Source organism: Centroberyx affinis, unplaced genomic scaffold, assembly GCF_046629955.1.
Source record: "Centroberyx affinis isolate AG114_WGS23_722 - 3 ecotype Tasmania unplaced genomic scaffold, CSIRO-AGI_Caff_v1 ptg000452l_1, whole genome shotgun sequence".
Classification (NCBI taxonomy): domain Eukaryota; kingdom Metazoa; phylum Chordata; class Actinopteri; order Beryciformes; family Berycidae; genus Centroberyx; species Centroberyx affinis.
Genome location: NW_027279113.1, coordinates 160889 through 177367, shown reverse-complemented (window position 1 = coordinate 177367; position 16479 = coordinate 160889). Strand labels below are relative to the sequence as shown.

At 40.0% G+C, this 16479-nt stretch overlaps 1 protein-coding gene across 1 annotated transcript in view; it reads right to left on the bottom strand.

The window, feature by feature from the left end:
• Positions 1-16479, bottom strand: part of tln1 (talin 1) — a 111398-nt gene that overhangs the window by 70908 nt on the left and 24011 nt on the right. Inside the window, exons 2-3 of the mRNA XM_071517048.1 lie at positions 7697-7764; positions 1990-2153 (exon numbers count right to left, since the gene is read on the bottom strand). Coding sequence (XP_071373149.1) covers positions 1990-2119 — 130 coding nt within the window. The 5' untranslated portion in view covers positions 2120-2153; positions 7697-7764. The remainder of the gene's footprint in view (positions 1-1989; positions 2154-7696; positions 7765-16479) is intronic.

The window sequence follows — 16479 nt, the reverse complement described above, 5'->3', positions numbered from 1 at the left end:
ACCCATGTATCGTGATACGTATCATATCGTGAGGTCCTTGCCAATACCCAGCCTTAATAATGTCCGTGTGTTTATGTCAGTACGTTTCTACTAAACATCGAACAAAAAGTTCGGAAATTTGTGTTTGGTAGATTATTTCTCTGTTGTAACAATGCTTCTTGGCAATACATTTTATACCGTTGGAAAGCCTGTTTATTTCCCTTTCAAATGGTGCCTCATTTGTAAAGAACATGCATTTGTGGGATGAGCAGCACAGCTGAGTATGTGGGTTGCGCTCATGTAAAATTTGCCAAATCTTCTCTGCCAATGCCAAATAGCTTATTCTGCTGTTGCTATTGACTCTTGTTTGGTGTTGTTTGGTGGATTGGATGATTGAAGTCTATCAGTAACAAGGAAGAAACAAGACATATTGGCAATTTTACAATTGAACAGTCAGGAGCCTCAGTAGCGTGTGGAAGAACCATACACAGCCACAACAGCCTGGCACCTCCTCCTCATGCTGGTCACCAGCCTGGTCACACACTGCTGTGGGATGGCATTCCACTCCTCAACCAGGATTTGTCGCAAGTCAGCCAACGTGGTTGTGTCGGTCACTCTAGCACGAACAGCACGCCCAAGCTGATCCCATAAGTGTTCAGTTGGGTTGAGGTCAGGACTGTTGGCAGGCCATTCCATTCTCTCTACTCCCAAATTCTGGAGGTAGTCTCTGATAAACCCCGCTCTGTGGGGGCGAGCGTTGTCATCTTGGAGGATGGAGTTCGGTCCCAGACTGTGAAGATATGGGATTGCCACTGGTTGCAGAATCTCATCTCAATATCTCTCTGCATTGAGATCGCCTGCAATGATGACAAGCCTCGTTTTTCCAGTGATGGAGATGCCGCCCCACACCATCACACTGCCTCCACCAAAAGGTGTTACTCTATCGGTGCAGCAATCAGCATAGCGTTCTCCCCGTCTTCTCCACACTTTGACCCTACGATCCAACTTCCGTAGGCAGAATCTGGACTCATCGCTGAACATAACGTTCCTCCACATGTTCAGGTTCCGGTGCAGGTGTTGCCGACACCAGCGCAAACGGGCCTGATGGTGAAGGGCAGTCATGGCAGGCCTCCTGGCAGCCCCATGAGCCCGGAGATTGGCTGCGTGCGGTCTGTTCTGGATTGTCTGGGCCGAGAGCCGTGTGCCATATCGTCCTGCAAACCCTGACTGCAAATCTGTAGAAGACAGCCTACGGTTCCTAAGTGCTGAAAGGGTGAGGAACCTTCTTGGGGTGTCGTCTTCTTGGGACGCCCACTTCGCGGTCTGTCTCTGACATCCCCCGTTTCATGGAACTTGGCCTTCAGTTTGGAGATGGTACTATGGCTCACTCCAAATAATGCCGCAACTTGCTTTTGTGGAACACCAGCTTGAAGTTGCCCTATCGCACAGGCCTTATCGAGATCAGAAAAACGTGGCATGCCGATTCTTGGAGCAGACACCAATTGACCACTGTAGCAGGGCCCATGCTCACAGGTGCTGCCAATCAGGTGCCAATCAGGTACCTGATTGTCAGCACCTGGGGGTACCGGAAGCTCAAAACAAGAGTCAATAGCAACAGCAGAATAAGCTGTTTGGCATTGGCAGAGAAGATTTGGCAATTTTTTCATGAGCGCAACCCACATACTCAGCTGTGCTGCTCATCCCACAAATGCATGTTCCTTACAAATGGGGCACCATTTAAAAGGGAAATAAACAGGCTTTCCAACGGTATAAAATGTATTGCCAAGAAGCATTGTTACAACAGAGAAATAATCTACCAAACACAAATTTCCGAACTTTTTGTTCGATGTTTATAACAACTCCTATTAGTACTACTATTTCTACTACGTATTTCAGGACTTTCATATTTTTTAGAACTTTTCTAAATGTTTTTTTTTTTATAGAAGTTACTGATTATTTTCTGAATGCTTTGCTTCTTTCTAATAGGCATGCCAATAGACGGAGACTCACGCTGGCCAAGCTGTGCCTCAGGGACTCTTTCCCTGATGATGCGACAGGCGTCGTACACCATGGTGGAGGGCTCAAACTGCATGGTCTTCACTACGTTCCCCACGCCGATCTTCAATGACAGGGCCACCATGATTGCCGCTCTTGCGCTTCCACTGAAGTTACACCTAGATGACACACAAGGGGAGGGCGGTTAGACAGATTCCCCCGTAATGGAAGATAAAAAAAAAAATGTTTCAGCCGATTCAATCCTGAGCTATTTGAGAAATAACAGCATTGTGTGATCAGCATCCAAACAATATTTGGGTCCAAGCAGCAAAAATAAAACCAAACTATGGGTACAGGAAGTCACTTTGCATGTCGTCCCAGGAAACATATGAGTTATTTTGGGAATTGGCTGAACTGTGACTTTAAGATGAAGTTGAGGAAGTTCAATCGAGGGCAGCAGACAACAGTAACGGTTTCATTTTCTTACTGCTACTACAGTTGGCAGAAATGTAAGCTTAAAATGGAAGGACTTAACCACTTTCTTTCCATGCCCAAGCAGCTTATTTAGACCTGTCTGAGCAAATGTTTCAGTAGTTGTTGAAGGGAGAAATCCGAAGGGTTAGACTTGGTGGTTGTGACTGGTGAATAAGATTGTGGAGTAGAAATGTGGATTCTGCCATACAATCTTATGATCTCTGAGTGAGCTATGGAGATAATTATTTAAATCTGTTCAGTGCCGATAGCGTAGATCAGGGATAGGCGACCAGCAGATACAGCAGGTGATTTCACTGATCAGCACGTATTCACCCATAGAGGAGGAACTAATCGGTGAAATCGCCTGGTGTAGCCTTTGGTTGTAATGAAAACCTGCAGACTCTTGATGTTAACATGGGTGTTTGATTGCATACAAGAATATATAGTTGTATAGAGTATGTGGCTAGTTAGAAGCATTTGGAGTTGTTCACACTGCACTGAGCGAAAGGAAAGATGCATGGTATTACATACAGTTTTTGAGGATGACACAAGGAGACACTGACAATGTCAAATGATATACAGATCTATAATATAGATTTAAGCATTCACTGAACATATCCCAATGTTAGGTTGACACAAACAAAACTACTGCATTTTGTTCAAATCTCAACATATCAACATTTAGCTTGCTTGATCTACTTCAAATTATGCTTCTTACCAAAGAAGATTTACAAGTGGACTAATTACTATATCATGATTTTACAGTCAGCTGGGCTTTTAGTGCAAAGTAAAAAGAATGGATCATGGATCGCCATTTACTTGGTGTGAGTAAAAGACATTATTTTAGTTTTATCAGCATTCAAAACCAATCTAAGTTGCAATATATATAGTTGTGATTGTACAATGTCGAAAGCAGATTGTAAATACTGAAAAGCTTTACATACACTTAAAAAAGACACAGGTTCACCCGCACAACGAGTTTGACACAAGAGGTAATTCACAAACCAAACTAATACTTACCAGCCTTTGTTTTAAGATATTATGATCGACTGTGCCAAAAGCTTGCAAAATATCATTAAGCAAAGTAACACAGTGTTTCTTACAGTCCAGAGCATCAATAATAGCATCCATGACTTTAAAGGCTGCAGTAACAGTACTGTGTTGTCTCCTAAAGCCTGATGGATGCTTTGATAAAATATCATTTGAACACAAAAACCTGCTTGCTCACGTGTTTCTCAAGAACCTTGGCCAAAACAAGCAGTTTGGGAATGGTAATAGTTATTCAAGGCAGGAGGTTCTCAACCCTTCAACAAAGGGAGGACACAGGCAGATTCCAGCAGCAACTTTTAAAAAGTAAGGCAATAGAGAAATGAGAAAAAAACAAAAAAGGCTGACTGGAATCAACCCAAGGCGAGGTCAGCTGGCACAGTACCAGAAGTAGTCAAGGGGTCAACAAGAGTACATGATTCAAATCAGAGATCCAGATGATGGACAATTGTGTACAACAGCAGCACAATGAGAGCACAGAGAAAGGGAAGCAGTGTGTCATGTATTGACATTAGAAGAGAGTCCATTTTTTTTTTTTAAACCCAAGGTCTGAAATTACCACCAAATTTGTCTTCGGTGAATAAATCAATCAAGGTCATCTTCCAACCCTAACCCTAACCCTAACCCTAACACATTTGAATGCCTTGGCATACAGTCTCTGGTCTAACCCTAGCCATCCCAAAGAAAAAATGAAAAGACAGAGACAAGAACAAATCCAGATACTGTGCAGTGCCATGGCACCTAGCTAGGTGTGCAGCATCAACTGTTTACATTCACTAATTGTCTCAAAACTGTAATTCAGCCTGCTGTTTTCAGAGTAGAGTATGGTGATGTATAGACAACAGCTGGCAACAGGCCAAAAAGCTTTTATGACAAGAAAAAAAGCTGTATTTATATTTAGATGCATCCATTTGTTTAGTAGCCTATAGAATGTGGAAGCAATTCACTTTTCCATTCTCCTAATCTACAGGATCACGACCCTCTCCTTGGGGGTAATTGGTACTAATCATACAGTGCATGGTAGAGTGGACCTGTTGTTGAGTTACATGGTGCGTCTATTATATTTTCTATCTTGGAGAATAAGTGAAGATTGAAGCCTTTAGTTGAACATAGCTACTCTATAATGCATAACATTTTAGGATGAGAGAGAAGAAACAGGAACAGACCTACATCTGGCCAAATGCTTCTCAATTCGCTCTTTAGCAGTGGTCCTGCTCTTCTTCTGGCATGGTACAGCCTGGATTTTTGACTCAGTGATTACATGGATGTCCAGATCATGAGCGAAGTTCAAAATTATCACAATTATCAACTGCTCGGACAATTTTGTGAGGGAAAATGCTGTCTGGCTGGCGCAAAGCCACCCGCCATCACAAAAATAGAGCCCAAAATGTCAGCAAACAACTTAACCTGATTAAATGCATGAGACTGCATTATGTAAGACACAAATAACCACTATTTTACATGATACAATTTGACTTTATCATTGGCCACTAATTTCATTACATTTAAATAATGGTGTTGGGAGGCATAATTTGCAATAATTAAATTGAGCATGATCATGATTTCCTGCATAGTTATTCTTCTACATATTTTAAACATCTATATACCCAAACAAACAAACCTATGTAAACAATATTCCACTACTGCAACATACTGTACTAACCCATCTGGACAAAGTCTCTCTCTAACACACTGGCTCACTGTTTTGTGATCCATGTGACTTGCCCCAAGATCAAAGAGGTCTGAGCCATTCAGGAATTAAGTATCATTGGCAAAATGGACTGATAACAAGAACACAGTGTCACATGTGGTTGTTTTAATGACGGTTAATAAACAATGGATGGGTTGGGTTTCCTGCTGGTGTGTTACTCCCATTACTAAAAACACAGATGCTGAGGAGATGAAGTTCCAACTCAACTAAGACTGATTTCTTGACTGGAACCTTCAAATAACAAACAACACAAACAAGTATGAATTACAATGTCACATGACGGGATTTTCACAATGCGAAGATCAGCTCAGGTTGTTTATCAAGACAGTTCTCTATTTTGTAGAGATGAAACCATTTCTGCTGTTAAAAAAAGAAGCGCTTTTCTGAGAGGAAAAGAAAACGTTCACGAAACTTAACGAAAGAAACAACGATTCACAAGATTTTGTCAAATCATTTTGCCTATAGTCCAGGAAATAAGTGTCTTTGGGTTTAATCGCAATCTTAATTACCAGAGGTAAATCTCATTTGGATGTGCTGCCTTTCTCTCCGACTTCCCCTCTGGCTGGGACAGAAATGATGTGGAAGTTGCAGTCCGGGTATAAATAGAGTGGCCAACACTCTGGCTCTGTGTGGGCCTGGAAAAGGATCCACTTCTTGGGTCAGCAACATAAACCCTCTAAAAGAATGTGGCTCTTCCTCTCATGAAAACTCCCACTTTAAATAGATGAAAAAAAACACTACCAAGCAGCCTAGAGGTTTATCACTGTGGGGTTTAGAGTAGTGTCTGTTTCTTGAGGCATTCATATTTGTCAATATGAATGACAGTCCATTGTTATTGCAGGTTGTTTCACTGGTGTAGATGGACAAGAGGACTGGAGATAGGACACAACCTTGGGGGGCCGCTGTGTCTAAAACCATTTAAAACCATTCTGTCCTTTAAGAAGCCTTTAATCCATACAGTCAGTGTTGTGCTGACTTGTAAACCTCAGAGGTTCAGCAGTGTGTTAGCGTGTACTGACGCACATGAAGTGATGCATTTTGTGTTCCTGGTTTGTTTGGAATAAACCGAAGAAGACCTGGCTGAACGGACAAAGAAAAGAGCGCCACCTTCAGGAACTCAAACTTCAAAAGAAAATCCACAGAAAAGACGTCACAATACGGGCCACACTGTTTGATTAACAAGTGATCTCTTTTTGTGGTCCCTTCTTTGCCACCCAGTAGACCCAGTAGCCTAGTAGTTAAGGCACAGGTCTGCAATGCAAAAGATTATTAGTTCAAATCTAATCAAAACCCAAAATTTGGTCTAAATCAGTGGTTCTCAACGTGGGGTCCGGGGACCACCAGTGGTCCTTGAGGGAGATCCAGGGGGTCCCCAGCAAATTGATCAATTGTTAAACTTCAGCATTATTTCATTCATAAGAAGTTACCACAATTAGAGAATGTAGAAGAATGACTGTTTTGACCTACAATGCAGATAGTCATGGAATTCTGGACAAAATCATATCTAACAATTAAAATATTCTTAGATTTGAGTCCGAGAGACAAAATCTCATCAAATGGCTCTAATGGCTCTAATGTGGACTAAATTAGGGTCCTTGATATGAAAAAGGTTGAGAATCACTGGTCTAAATTACTTCCGGTGGGCCTGGCCTTTGACATTTTAGCTAATAAATAAGGCTGAAGGATTTTGAAAAAATATCTAATTGCGATTATTTTGACTGATATTGCAATTGCGATATGATTTGCGATGGCAATGATAATTTTTACATCATTATTCTAATTTTCACTGAAAAACATATTAAAATGATTATGGTGTGATTTTTGCGGGGATCTGTACCAAACAAAGATGTTTTCTTAAGTCTGTAGAATATGATGTGTAGGCCAGGACATCTCTGCAGCACCACAATATTTCATTTAAAATGGTATTTTGACACATTTCGCCTTTAACAAATATTGCGCCTCCTGCGATTTGAAAATTGCAGTAGGCCATATTGCGATTTCGATAAAATTTGGATTCATTGTTCAGCCCTACTTATCACTTACATGGCTTGTGATTGGACGATTGCTACGGAACTTGCTGGGCTTCAGATAGCAGTGATAATAACCAAGTCAGCCAATGAAAACATTGTCTCATTTGGCCTCCATCCATGCGGCTTATGTCAAACCAGAGTGTTGCTGCGTTCATAGCAGGTGAGCATATGATATGTTATGCAATGTTATGATAACGGTGTGAGTTGAACAAATCCCTTTTATAGTGAGTTATTTGTCCTAAAGCAATTTCAACATCATGGATCTTGTTTGTGTCAACCTAACATCGAAAATGATGTAGATTTAAGCTTTCACTGAACATATTGCGGTGTCTCCTTGCATCATCCTCATAACACCTTACATTTTCCCTTTCGCTCAGTGCATTGAACAACTCCAAATGAAGCATTTGAAGCATAATCAACAGCAGATCTAAACTGGACAGAAGGTGACAGGGCGATGTACCTGAATGAAGTGGTATCTTAGTGGGAGTTTTCTTCCCAGTGGAATGATGAATCCTGGGGTTCTTCTCCCTGGTTGTAGAAAAAGAGAAAACGTTAGAATAATCACCTTTATTCAGCCGGCAGTCTTCACAGATCTCAAATTGACCAGAACCCAACACCGACATCTTTATGATCCAACAACAGATGATGTTGGACAAGTCATATTAAATCAGCGAGACTATGGATGGTGTGGAGAAATCGGAAATATAAGATGTACTCCACTAAGCCCTAAAGCAAAAGCATAATCAAGCAGCAGTAGTAGATTTAAAAGATGTGGAAGATGCCAAAGATTGATTGATTGATTGACTTTATTCGATAAATTAAAATACAATATACAAATGTACATACAGTACTAAAATTCATCAGGATATCGCAATAAAGTCACATGAATTATTTCCACTGCGGTCCTGAGGTCTAGGCTAGGAGGCAGGCAGGAAAAGGGAGTGACATGTATATTCTACTAATACCCCATTTTTACACTAAAACACCTAATAAAAACATCAATATTATACAATCATGAAAATAATGAAAAAAACCACACAAGTTCAGAAACCAGTCCAAACTTAGAACTGTCCTAGAAAAGATGTTTCACTATACTAACTTACTCAGCACCCATTTTTTCCAGTTGTTTTTTAAAACTATTCAGAGAATGGGCGGATTTAATTTCATTTGGGATTTTATTCCACTCCTCCCCCCCTGTGTAGAGAAATGTACTTCTCCCTACTTTGCTTTTTAGGTTGGGTTGTTTCAGGTTAGATACACTAGCCCTCGTATTCAGGCCATGAACATACTGAAAATACCTGGTAAAATAATTTGTACATAGACCTTGTAAAATCTTATAGACCATAATAAGTTTTAACTGTTGAATTCTACCTTCAACAGGGAGCCAATTCAACTCTTTCAAATGGTTTGGGCTAATGTGTGTTCTTGGACTTCTTGGAAAGATGCACTGGTCTTTGTGGAGTGCTGTATTTTACTTGAGAGAATCTGGATTTGTCTTCATTCCCACGTTCATAGCAGGCACATACAGCAATGCTGACAAACTTAAACAAATGCAACCTAAAGGTACACAAGCCTCTGTTCTCTCTCAGTTCCTCTCTTTTCTGTCTTTTTGCACTTTCTGAAGAATGCAAAACCAAGTTTAAACTCTGGGTTTCATATGCAGAGCTCGGCTGCATGATACAGAAAACTGCTACTCGTCCATTAATTATTTTGGTTTGTGGATATCACTCAACCTATCGTAGATGAAATAACATCTCAATTCAGGGCACATCCTCTTCCCGACCCTGTGGGCTATTTTCGTTTGGGAGTCGAGGCAATTCGAGTGTCATGAGCTTCATTTCCAGACAAAACTGCAGCTCTGTCTGCCGCGGAATGACACAGTCGAGCTGCGAGCTCCCAGTCAGACCCAGCGTGTCGTGATGTCATTTCCTGTTTTAAAAAGGCCTTCCACTGCCATAAAAGGGAATTGTAGCTATCTGTAGGCTTGCCGCTATGCTCCAGCTGGGAGAAGTGTATCCTGTGCAATTTGAAGTCTGTAGTGTAGGGTAGGGGCGGTTTGTTTAGCTCCAAGGAACATAAGAAACAACAACTCTAAAGCACATTCATGTATATAAGCTTGGGATTGTGCTTGTCATAGATCAGAGAAAAATCCTATAAGAAGTTTAAGAGCTTTTAAGCACACAAGGCCAGAAAGATGGACGTTGCACTTAATCCACACACAATACCTGTCAGACAATCAATGACTAAAATGACAGTCGACCTTCCAGTTTGTCTGATATCAAGTAAAAACGAGAAAGTGAATCCACTTGTACTGTGATGTTAACCCTTTTTTTTTTATTTTTCTTTCTTTCTCCTATGTGCATACGTTGGTGTCTGTACGTTTCCTTTGTCATTTCGTGGTCTGTATGTATGCAATTATTAGAAATTGTGAATCCATTTTCAAAATACAAAGCCTGGAGGTCCACAACCAGTCAATGTGGTTTCATAAAAATCTTGAGTTTAGATTTCCCGCTATACAACAAAGGCAACCGATGTGTGCAACAGATAGCTGGTGTCAGCCCATCGTGTCAAAGTTCATAAATTATAGCGGGGATGCCTCCCCCCCCCCCCCCATCCTGACTGAGAAGAGGAAGTACCCAGCCAGAGCAGCAATTACTGCAGTTACGGAGAAATGAGGAAGAGTGCGCTCAAAATCCGCAAACAGCTGCCACAGTGAATCAGTTTGGCAGGAAAAGAGAAGCACCAGGGAGCCAAGGACCTAAAGCTGACAATTAATCCAAATTTTATCGAAATCGCAATATGGCCTACTGCAATTTTCAAATCGCAGGAGGCGCAATATTTGTTAAAGGTGAAATGTGTGTCAAAATACCATTTTAAATGAAATATTGTTGTGCTGCAGAGATGTCCTGGCCTACACATCATATTCTACAGACTTAAGAAAACATCTTTGCTTGGCACAGATTTCCGCAAAAAAAAATCACACCGTAATCATTTGAATACGTTTTTCAATGAAAACGAGAAGAATGATGTACAATCATCGGAAAATCATATCGCAATTGCAATGTCAGTCAAAATAATCACAATTAGATATTTTTTCAGAAGCCCTACAAGGACCCAAAACACTGACTGAAACGTTGATTGGATGGCGTTTGGTATGTTTGTTGATATGCAGTATACAGCAGCGTTTCTGGGGTTGAGATTATTTTGGGACTGATATATCAGTCTACCCCGTCAAATCATGTGCATTAAATGCTTTCACAGGGGAAAGACGTGAACTGACCTACAGTACGCTGAGTGTGTCTAGCAGGCATATTTTACCACTGAACATGCTGAACTTGTCCTTTCAAGTCCGGAACATAAACATGTTCAAGGTTGCAGAATTTATGAGGAAGCTGGAGTTGGACATGAGCATGAGCTACTCAACTATTTGAACCATACTTGACAACTTCCTAAATGTGACTAAACTGAATATTCCTACCGGTCAGCTGACCACTCGAGCCCTGCTTGACGATAAACAATACAAATCCCTTGCTCTCTGTTACCTAAGCAACCCTTGAAAGGAAAATGCTAAAAATTATTATTCAGACCATCTCTGATTCCCAAAATCATCACTCATAGTCATGGGAGCACTTCAGACCTAATCGCCTAGTCCCTGTCTTCAACCCATCTATCCTCACTGTTGAAAATGGTGAATTTTGTTTTTGTTTTTTCCCCCTCTCTATTACTGTCTTCCATAGCTTCTAATCAGTACAACCAGTCAGGTTCCAATAGAGAACCATGTGCAAACTGTACAGAAAGACATGATTTTATTTTTGTTTCTTTATAGACACAAAACCTGACATCTTATACATACAATTATCACGCACAAAACAACCAAACATAAATACAAAACAAAACCCAACATTACAAGACTTACATCAGAACATACAAATCAACCTATTTGCTCAGTCCTACATATCTGCTATATTCCCAAATCATACCACCTATTCATTTTAACACCTCAGCTATCCTTTTCACATAGCCTCTTTTGCAAATTAACACATTATCTGTTCATTTTCATCACCTCTTTTATGAAATCCACCAGATTAATACTCTTTATTTCTTCTATAACTTTCATCTCTTAATCTGCACACCGAATAAAAAAAAACAAAAACCAAAACAAAAGCAACCTCCTAAGCAGTTACCAACTGTAACTATGAGCGCCCCTTAGCTACTGCCTCTTGAAGTTTCTTTCTATACTACTTTTAATGTTCTTTACCAAAAACACAGAGCATCTTCACTGGCTCCCAATACAGCACAGAATCCACTTCGAGATCCTCCTCACCACGTACATAGCTCTCAATAATCTTGCCCCCACATACCTGACAAACCTTCTCCATCGCCGCGCCCCCCATCCGCCACCTCAGATCAGCTGATGCCAACCTCCTGACCCCCAGGACCAGGACCAAACACTGTACCTTGGGGAGGGCTTTTGCCATCGCTGCCTCACCCTTTTCAAAACTGCCTACAATATTGCAGGTGAGTTAAGTTAAAAAATAAGTCTAAATCCTCTAAATATTGTTTGTTTACTTACACTTATATATCACTTATTCCACCATTGTGGGTCGTGCACAGGAAATAACCACTGATCGCAATTAATTCTGGGTAAGATACGCTCCTGGAGTCTACGTTGTTGTCGACTCCCTCGGCTGATCTCAGAAAGCTCACTTGAGTTATCAGAGTAATGGAACGGCACTTTAGATGGCAGCAGGGATTCCCCAGAGGGGAAGTGCTGAGGGGAAGTCAACAAGGGCCAGTTGAAATGACTAATGAAATGCACCACTAGTCTTGACCCCTTGTCCCCTACAAAATACAGGTCCATCTCCAAACTCCCTCTTTTATCCAATGTTTTACATAAAGTTGCCTGAACTCCTTTATAAGTCAAGATAATCGCGTTTCTTGTTGTACACCGATAACATTTTATTAAATCTCTTGAGACAGCGGGTTGATCTCAGGGATAAAGCTCTTCACTGGTTCAACTCCTATCTTCCAATAGAACATTTTCTGTCAATAGAGGCAACTCATCTTCATCCTGTGCAGACGTTAAATGTGGGGTTCCCCAGGGTTCAATTTTGGGCCCCACCTTATTCTCCGTTAACAAAATTTTCACTGTCATATTGACAATACACAATTTTATCTAGCCTATGAAACCGAACAACACTAACAGTCTGGCCACTCATAAAATGCCTTGCAGATATTAAGTACTGCATGTCACATCTACGTGAAACCAAACTAGAAATAGCCCTTTTTGTTTTACCCAACTCCATTAAATTGGTTCACCATGAATGAAGTACTCTGTCTGCCAATGCAAAGCCAATAGCAAGGAACTTAGGTTAACTTAATTTTTTACGCTAATTTGAGCTTTGGTGAGAAACCTAAAAGGTTGTTCAATCTTGTTTCTTTGAACTGAAGAATTTTATCCTTTAGTTATGTGGAAAAAGTCATCCATGCTTTTATCTCCTAGACTACATTAACTCTGTATTCCTGCCTCAGTCTCTCTCTTGTCTCCAACTTGTACAAAATGCAACAGCCATGATTCTTACTGGTAAGGTAAGATAAACTTCATTATCCCAATAGGGAAATTTGGGCAGTCAAGGTACAATACAAACAGCAAGCTAAAAAAGTAAAGTAATTGGTCTAGATGTGTTTGTGTGGGTCTGTTTGTGTGTATTTGTTGCATGCGTGATTGCCTAGTAAATTTTTCTTTACATTGGCTACATTGGCTATCAGTCCAAAGTTCAAAAGTTTAAAAATTCATAAAAAAAACTTTCAACTTTCATTAAAATGTAGGCCCAAGTGAGAAAAAATATGCTGCAACCTAGTCCTTCGGATTTCGTTCAAATGTCACAAAAATTACTGCACAATGACAGAATTGACAGAATGAATGAACATGAATACATTGTAGTCAATGGAAAATAGAGCATATTTACACATCCAGTTTTCAATCTTCATGAAAACGAAATTACATAAAAATAAAATGTACATAATATCCATATTATTATATTATAGCGGAGCCTGATTTCAGAATTTTATCTCAAAATGCGAATTTTTGACAGCTTTAGGATTTTTTTTTCTTATATGAGCGTACACACATGAACTCAAAGTACAAACTTGAACTAACCTATCGATCTTCTTCCCCTTTAAAAAAAAAACAAAACCCAAAAACAAACAGACACACTCTGATGCTACGAATGCTACTTATTCCTATTAAAAGACTTAGCTGATGAAGACTGTGATACACAGTTGGTTTCAGTACTGTTGACAAAATGCACTTATTGTACAAAAGCGTCTGCTAAATGACATAATGTAAGGTATTGCACAAACAAACCACATATGATGCCACTGCTTGGTTAGTTCAACACGCTCATGACCTGCAGTTGGATACAAAGATTGTGAGTTCAAGTCCTGGGTGGCTTTTCAGAAATGTGATGTTAATGCAAGAGCTTATGCTGGCTTTATCATGTAAACAAGGTTACATTAATGCAACTGCCTACGTTGCCTTAAGTATGCGCAAAGCTGGCGGCAAAGACATGACACCATTTCTTCTTTTTCTATTGCCAGAATTCTTGATTTCAAGAAAGAAAGTCAATTTGATAAAAGTCCTCAATGCGGGTTAGGGCCCTTGTCTCTCTCTACTGTCACTGTGCAATAAAGCATAAATGTCAAAAAGTAACCTTTTAAGAAAAAAAAACAAAAACAATGTACATGTGTGCAATGTACTCTGCTTTGATAAATCCGGAAATGGAGCTTAAATCAGAAGTAGGTATGGTTTAGACTTAAACTTTTAAAAAAGTTTTGTCACCCTTGTAATCATTGCCATTGTTGACATATTAAAGCATTAAACGTGTGGTTTTGCAGTGATACCAATAATGATGAAGTATAAAAACACCAACCTAGATGTTATGTATACATAAACATAGGCTTTTCTAAGCCCAGCCCTAAACTACTATAGCCATAAACAATTAGAAACAGGGAAGAAAATCTCCACGCTTAATTTACTGTATGCTTGTATCACCTTCATTATGAACACTGAGGGAGACTTAACAGTCAATTATAAACACCTTCATTATGAACTACCTCTCTCTCTCTGTGCTTTCTTGGCATGACAAAATTCACCCATTTGTATTGCCAAAGCGTATTACATGTGCAACAATATGAACAATGTGAACGATGTGAAACAAGTAAAATAAAAAAATATTACACTATTACAATACTTGTGGCATGTCAGAATATATTTAGCTGCTGTGTTGCAGCTTGTCTTCTCCTCTCCCAGTAGGAGGCTAGTTTTGCTAGTTAGGCTTCTGAAATTTAGGTGGAACTGTTACATTTTTGGGTAATAATAATTTCTAATTTGGTTATATTTAGGACAGGTGATGATGAAGTGCAGTTCTTTCAATAGCCAGGCTGTGCTCATTGAGTCTGTACTTGGTCAAGGTGGTTCTCAGTGTTTTTAGGGCCAGATAGCATTACATATTATTTTGGATTTTAGATTGCCTGTCCCAATAAGTAATGTAATTTTGTTTTTGTTGAGTTATACTTTGGTGGATTCTGATGTTCTGGTCCTGAGGCTGTAAAATGTTAGTGTTAGTGTTTGTTAGTGAGCTGATAGGACCAGCTGAGTGAGGGGATTGTTTCTGCTCAACTCTTGGTACTGCAGGGCTTTGTAATGGAAAAGGGTCACATTCAAAGATACTGAATATCACCATAAAATACCGGCTATTGGCAGCTTGAATCGAAAAATATAGGCATCAGTCTTCAAAAAGCCATCTCAGTCAAATCCTAGTCTTAATCCACTCCCAGGATTTCCATTGTAAAGTGACAGCAGTGTTGTCAAATGACACCCTCAACCCAGACCTCCTCTCTATCTCCAGCACTCAGCTACATCTGTTCATGCCAGTTCGACCTCTATCTAATGTCCTTCGTCCTATCTGGCCACTGTGCAATAGAGTTAACTGTCCATCAACAACCAAATGAGTATTAATACAACTTATCTCATTGTGCCAGAGCAGCAAAGGGTATTTTTTCAACTGTGCACCAGGGTTGATAAGTGCACCATGGGGTAAATCTCATTCAATTTCTCTGTACACATCACCCAATTCCTGAAGCTTACTGCTGTTAATGGTAGAACACTATATGTCAAAACACAACTGGTTCAGTACGCCACCCTTTTACTCCATTTTACTACCACAGATGAAGTGTTAGATGAATGCTGACCTACTAAGTATTGACTAATAATCTGTTTCATGTAAGACATCTTCTAGGTGAGATTGGGATTGGCTAGTTATACTTAATACAGAAGCATTTGGAGTCACACTGCACTGAGCGAAAGGGAAAATGTGTGGTATTACGTACAGTTTTTGACACAAGAAAACACTGAAAATGTAAAAAGATAGAGACTCAATCCTTCACTGCACATATCGTGATGTTTGGTTGAAACAAACAAAATTACTGTATTTTGTTCAAATCTCAACATATCAACATTTAGCTTAGTAGATCTATTTTCTACTAATTCAACTACTTCAAACATTGAAACCACTATTACTGTAGTAGGACTAATACTGCTGCTACTACTACTACTATTGGTACTTCTACTATTGCTACTTCTACTATTGCTACCTCTACTATTTCCTCTCCAACTGACAAGGAACTCTGCTGCAGGCAAGCTGCTCACATACACACACTGCTGCTACTGCAAGTGTCCATACACACACACACACACACACACACACACACAGCTAGAATCGCCCTAAAAAACACTTAGAAACAACTTAGCAACCATCTACTACACCCTAGCAGCCACCTTGAAACATCCTAGCAACCACCTTGAAACATCCTAGCAACCACCTAGAAACACCTTAGCAACCAACTACTACACACTGGCAACCACCTACTACACCCTAGCAACCACCTTGAAACATCCTAGCAACCACCTAGAAGCGCCCTAGCAACCACCTAGACGTACCCTAGTAACCACCTAGTACACCGTAGTAACCACCTAGTACACCCTAGCAACCACCTAGCCAAATTTGGTACACATACTGTATGATCATCTTGGCCTCTTGGACCATCAAAAGTAGGGAAGATTTCCCGCCATTTTTTAATTTTTTGAAAAACACATTTTTAACGTCTCCTACACCATTTGACCAATTACCAACAAAATCAGTCAGTAGTATGTACAGACCAAGCTCTTTAAAAGTTGAATAC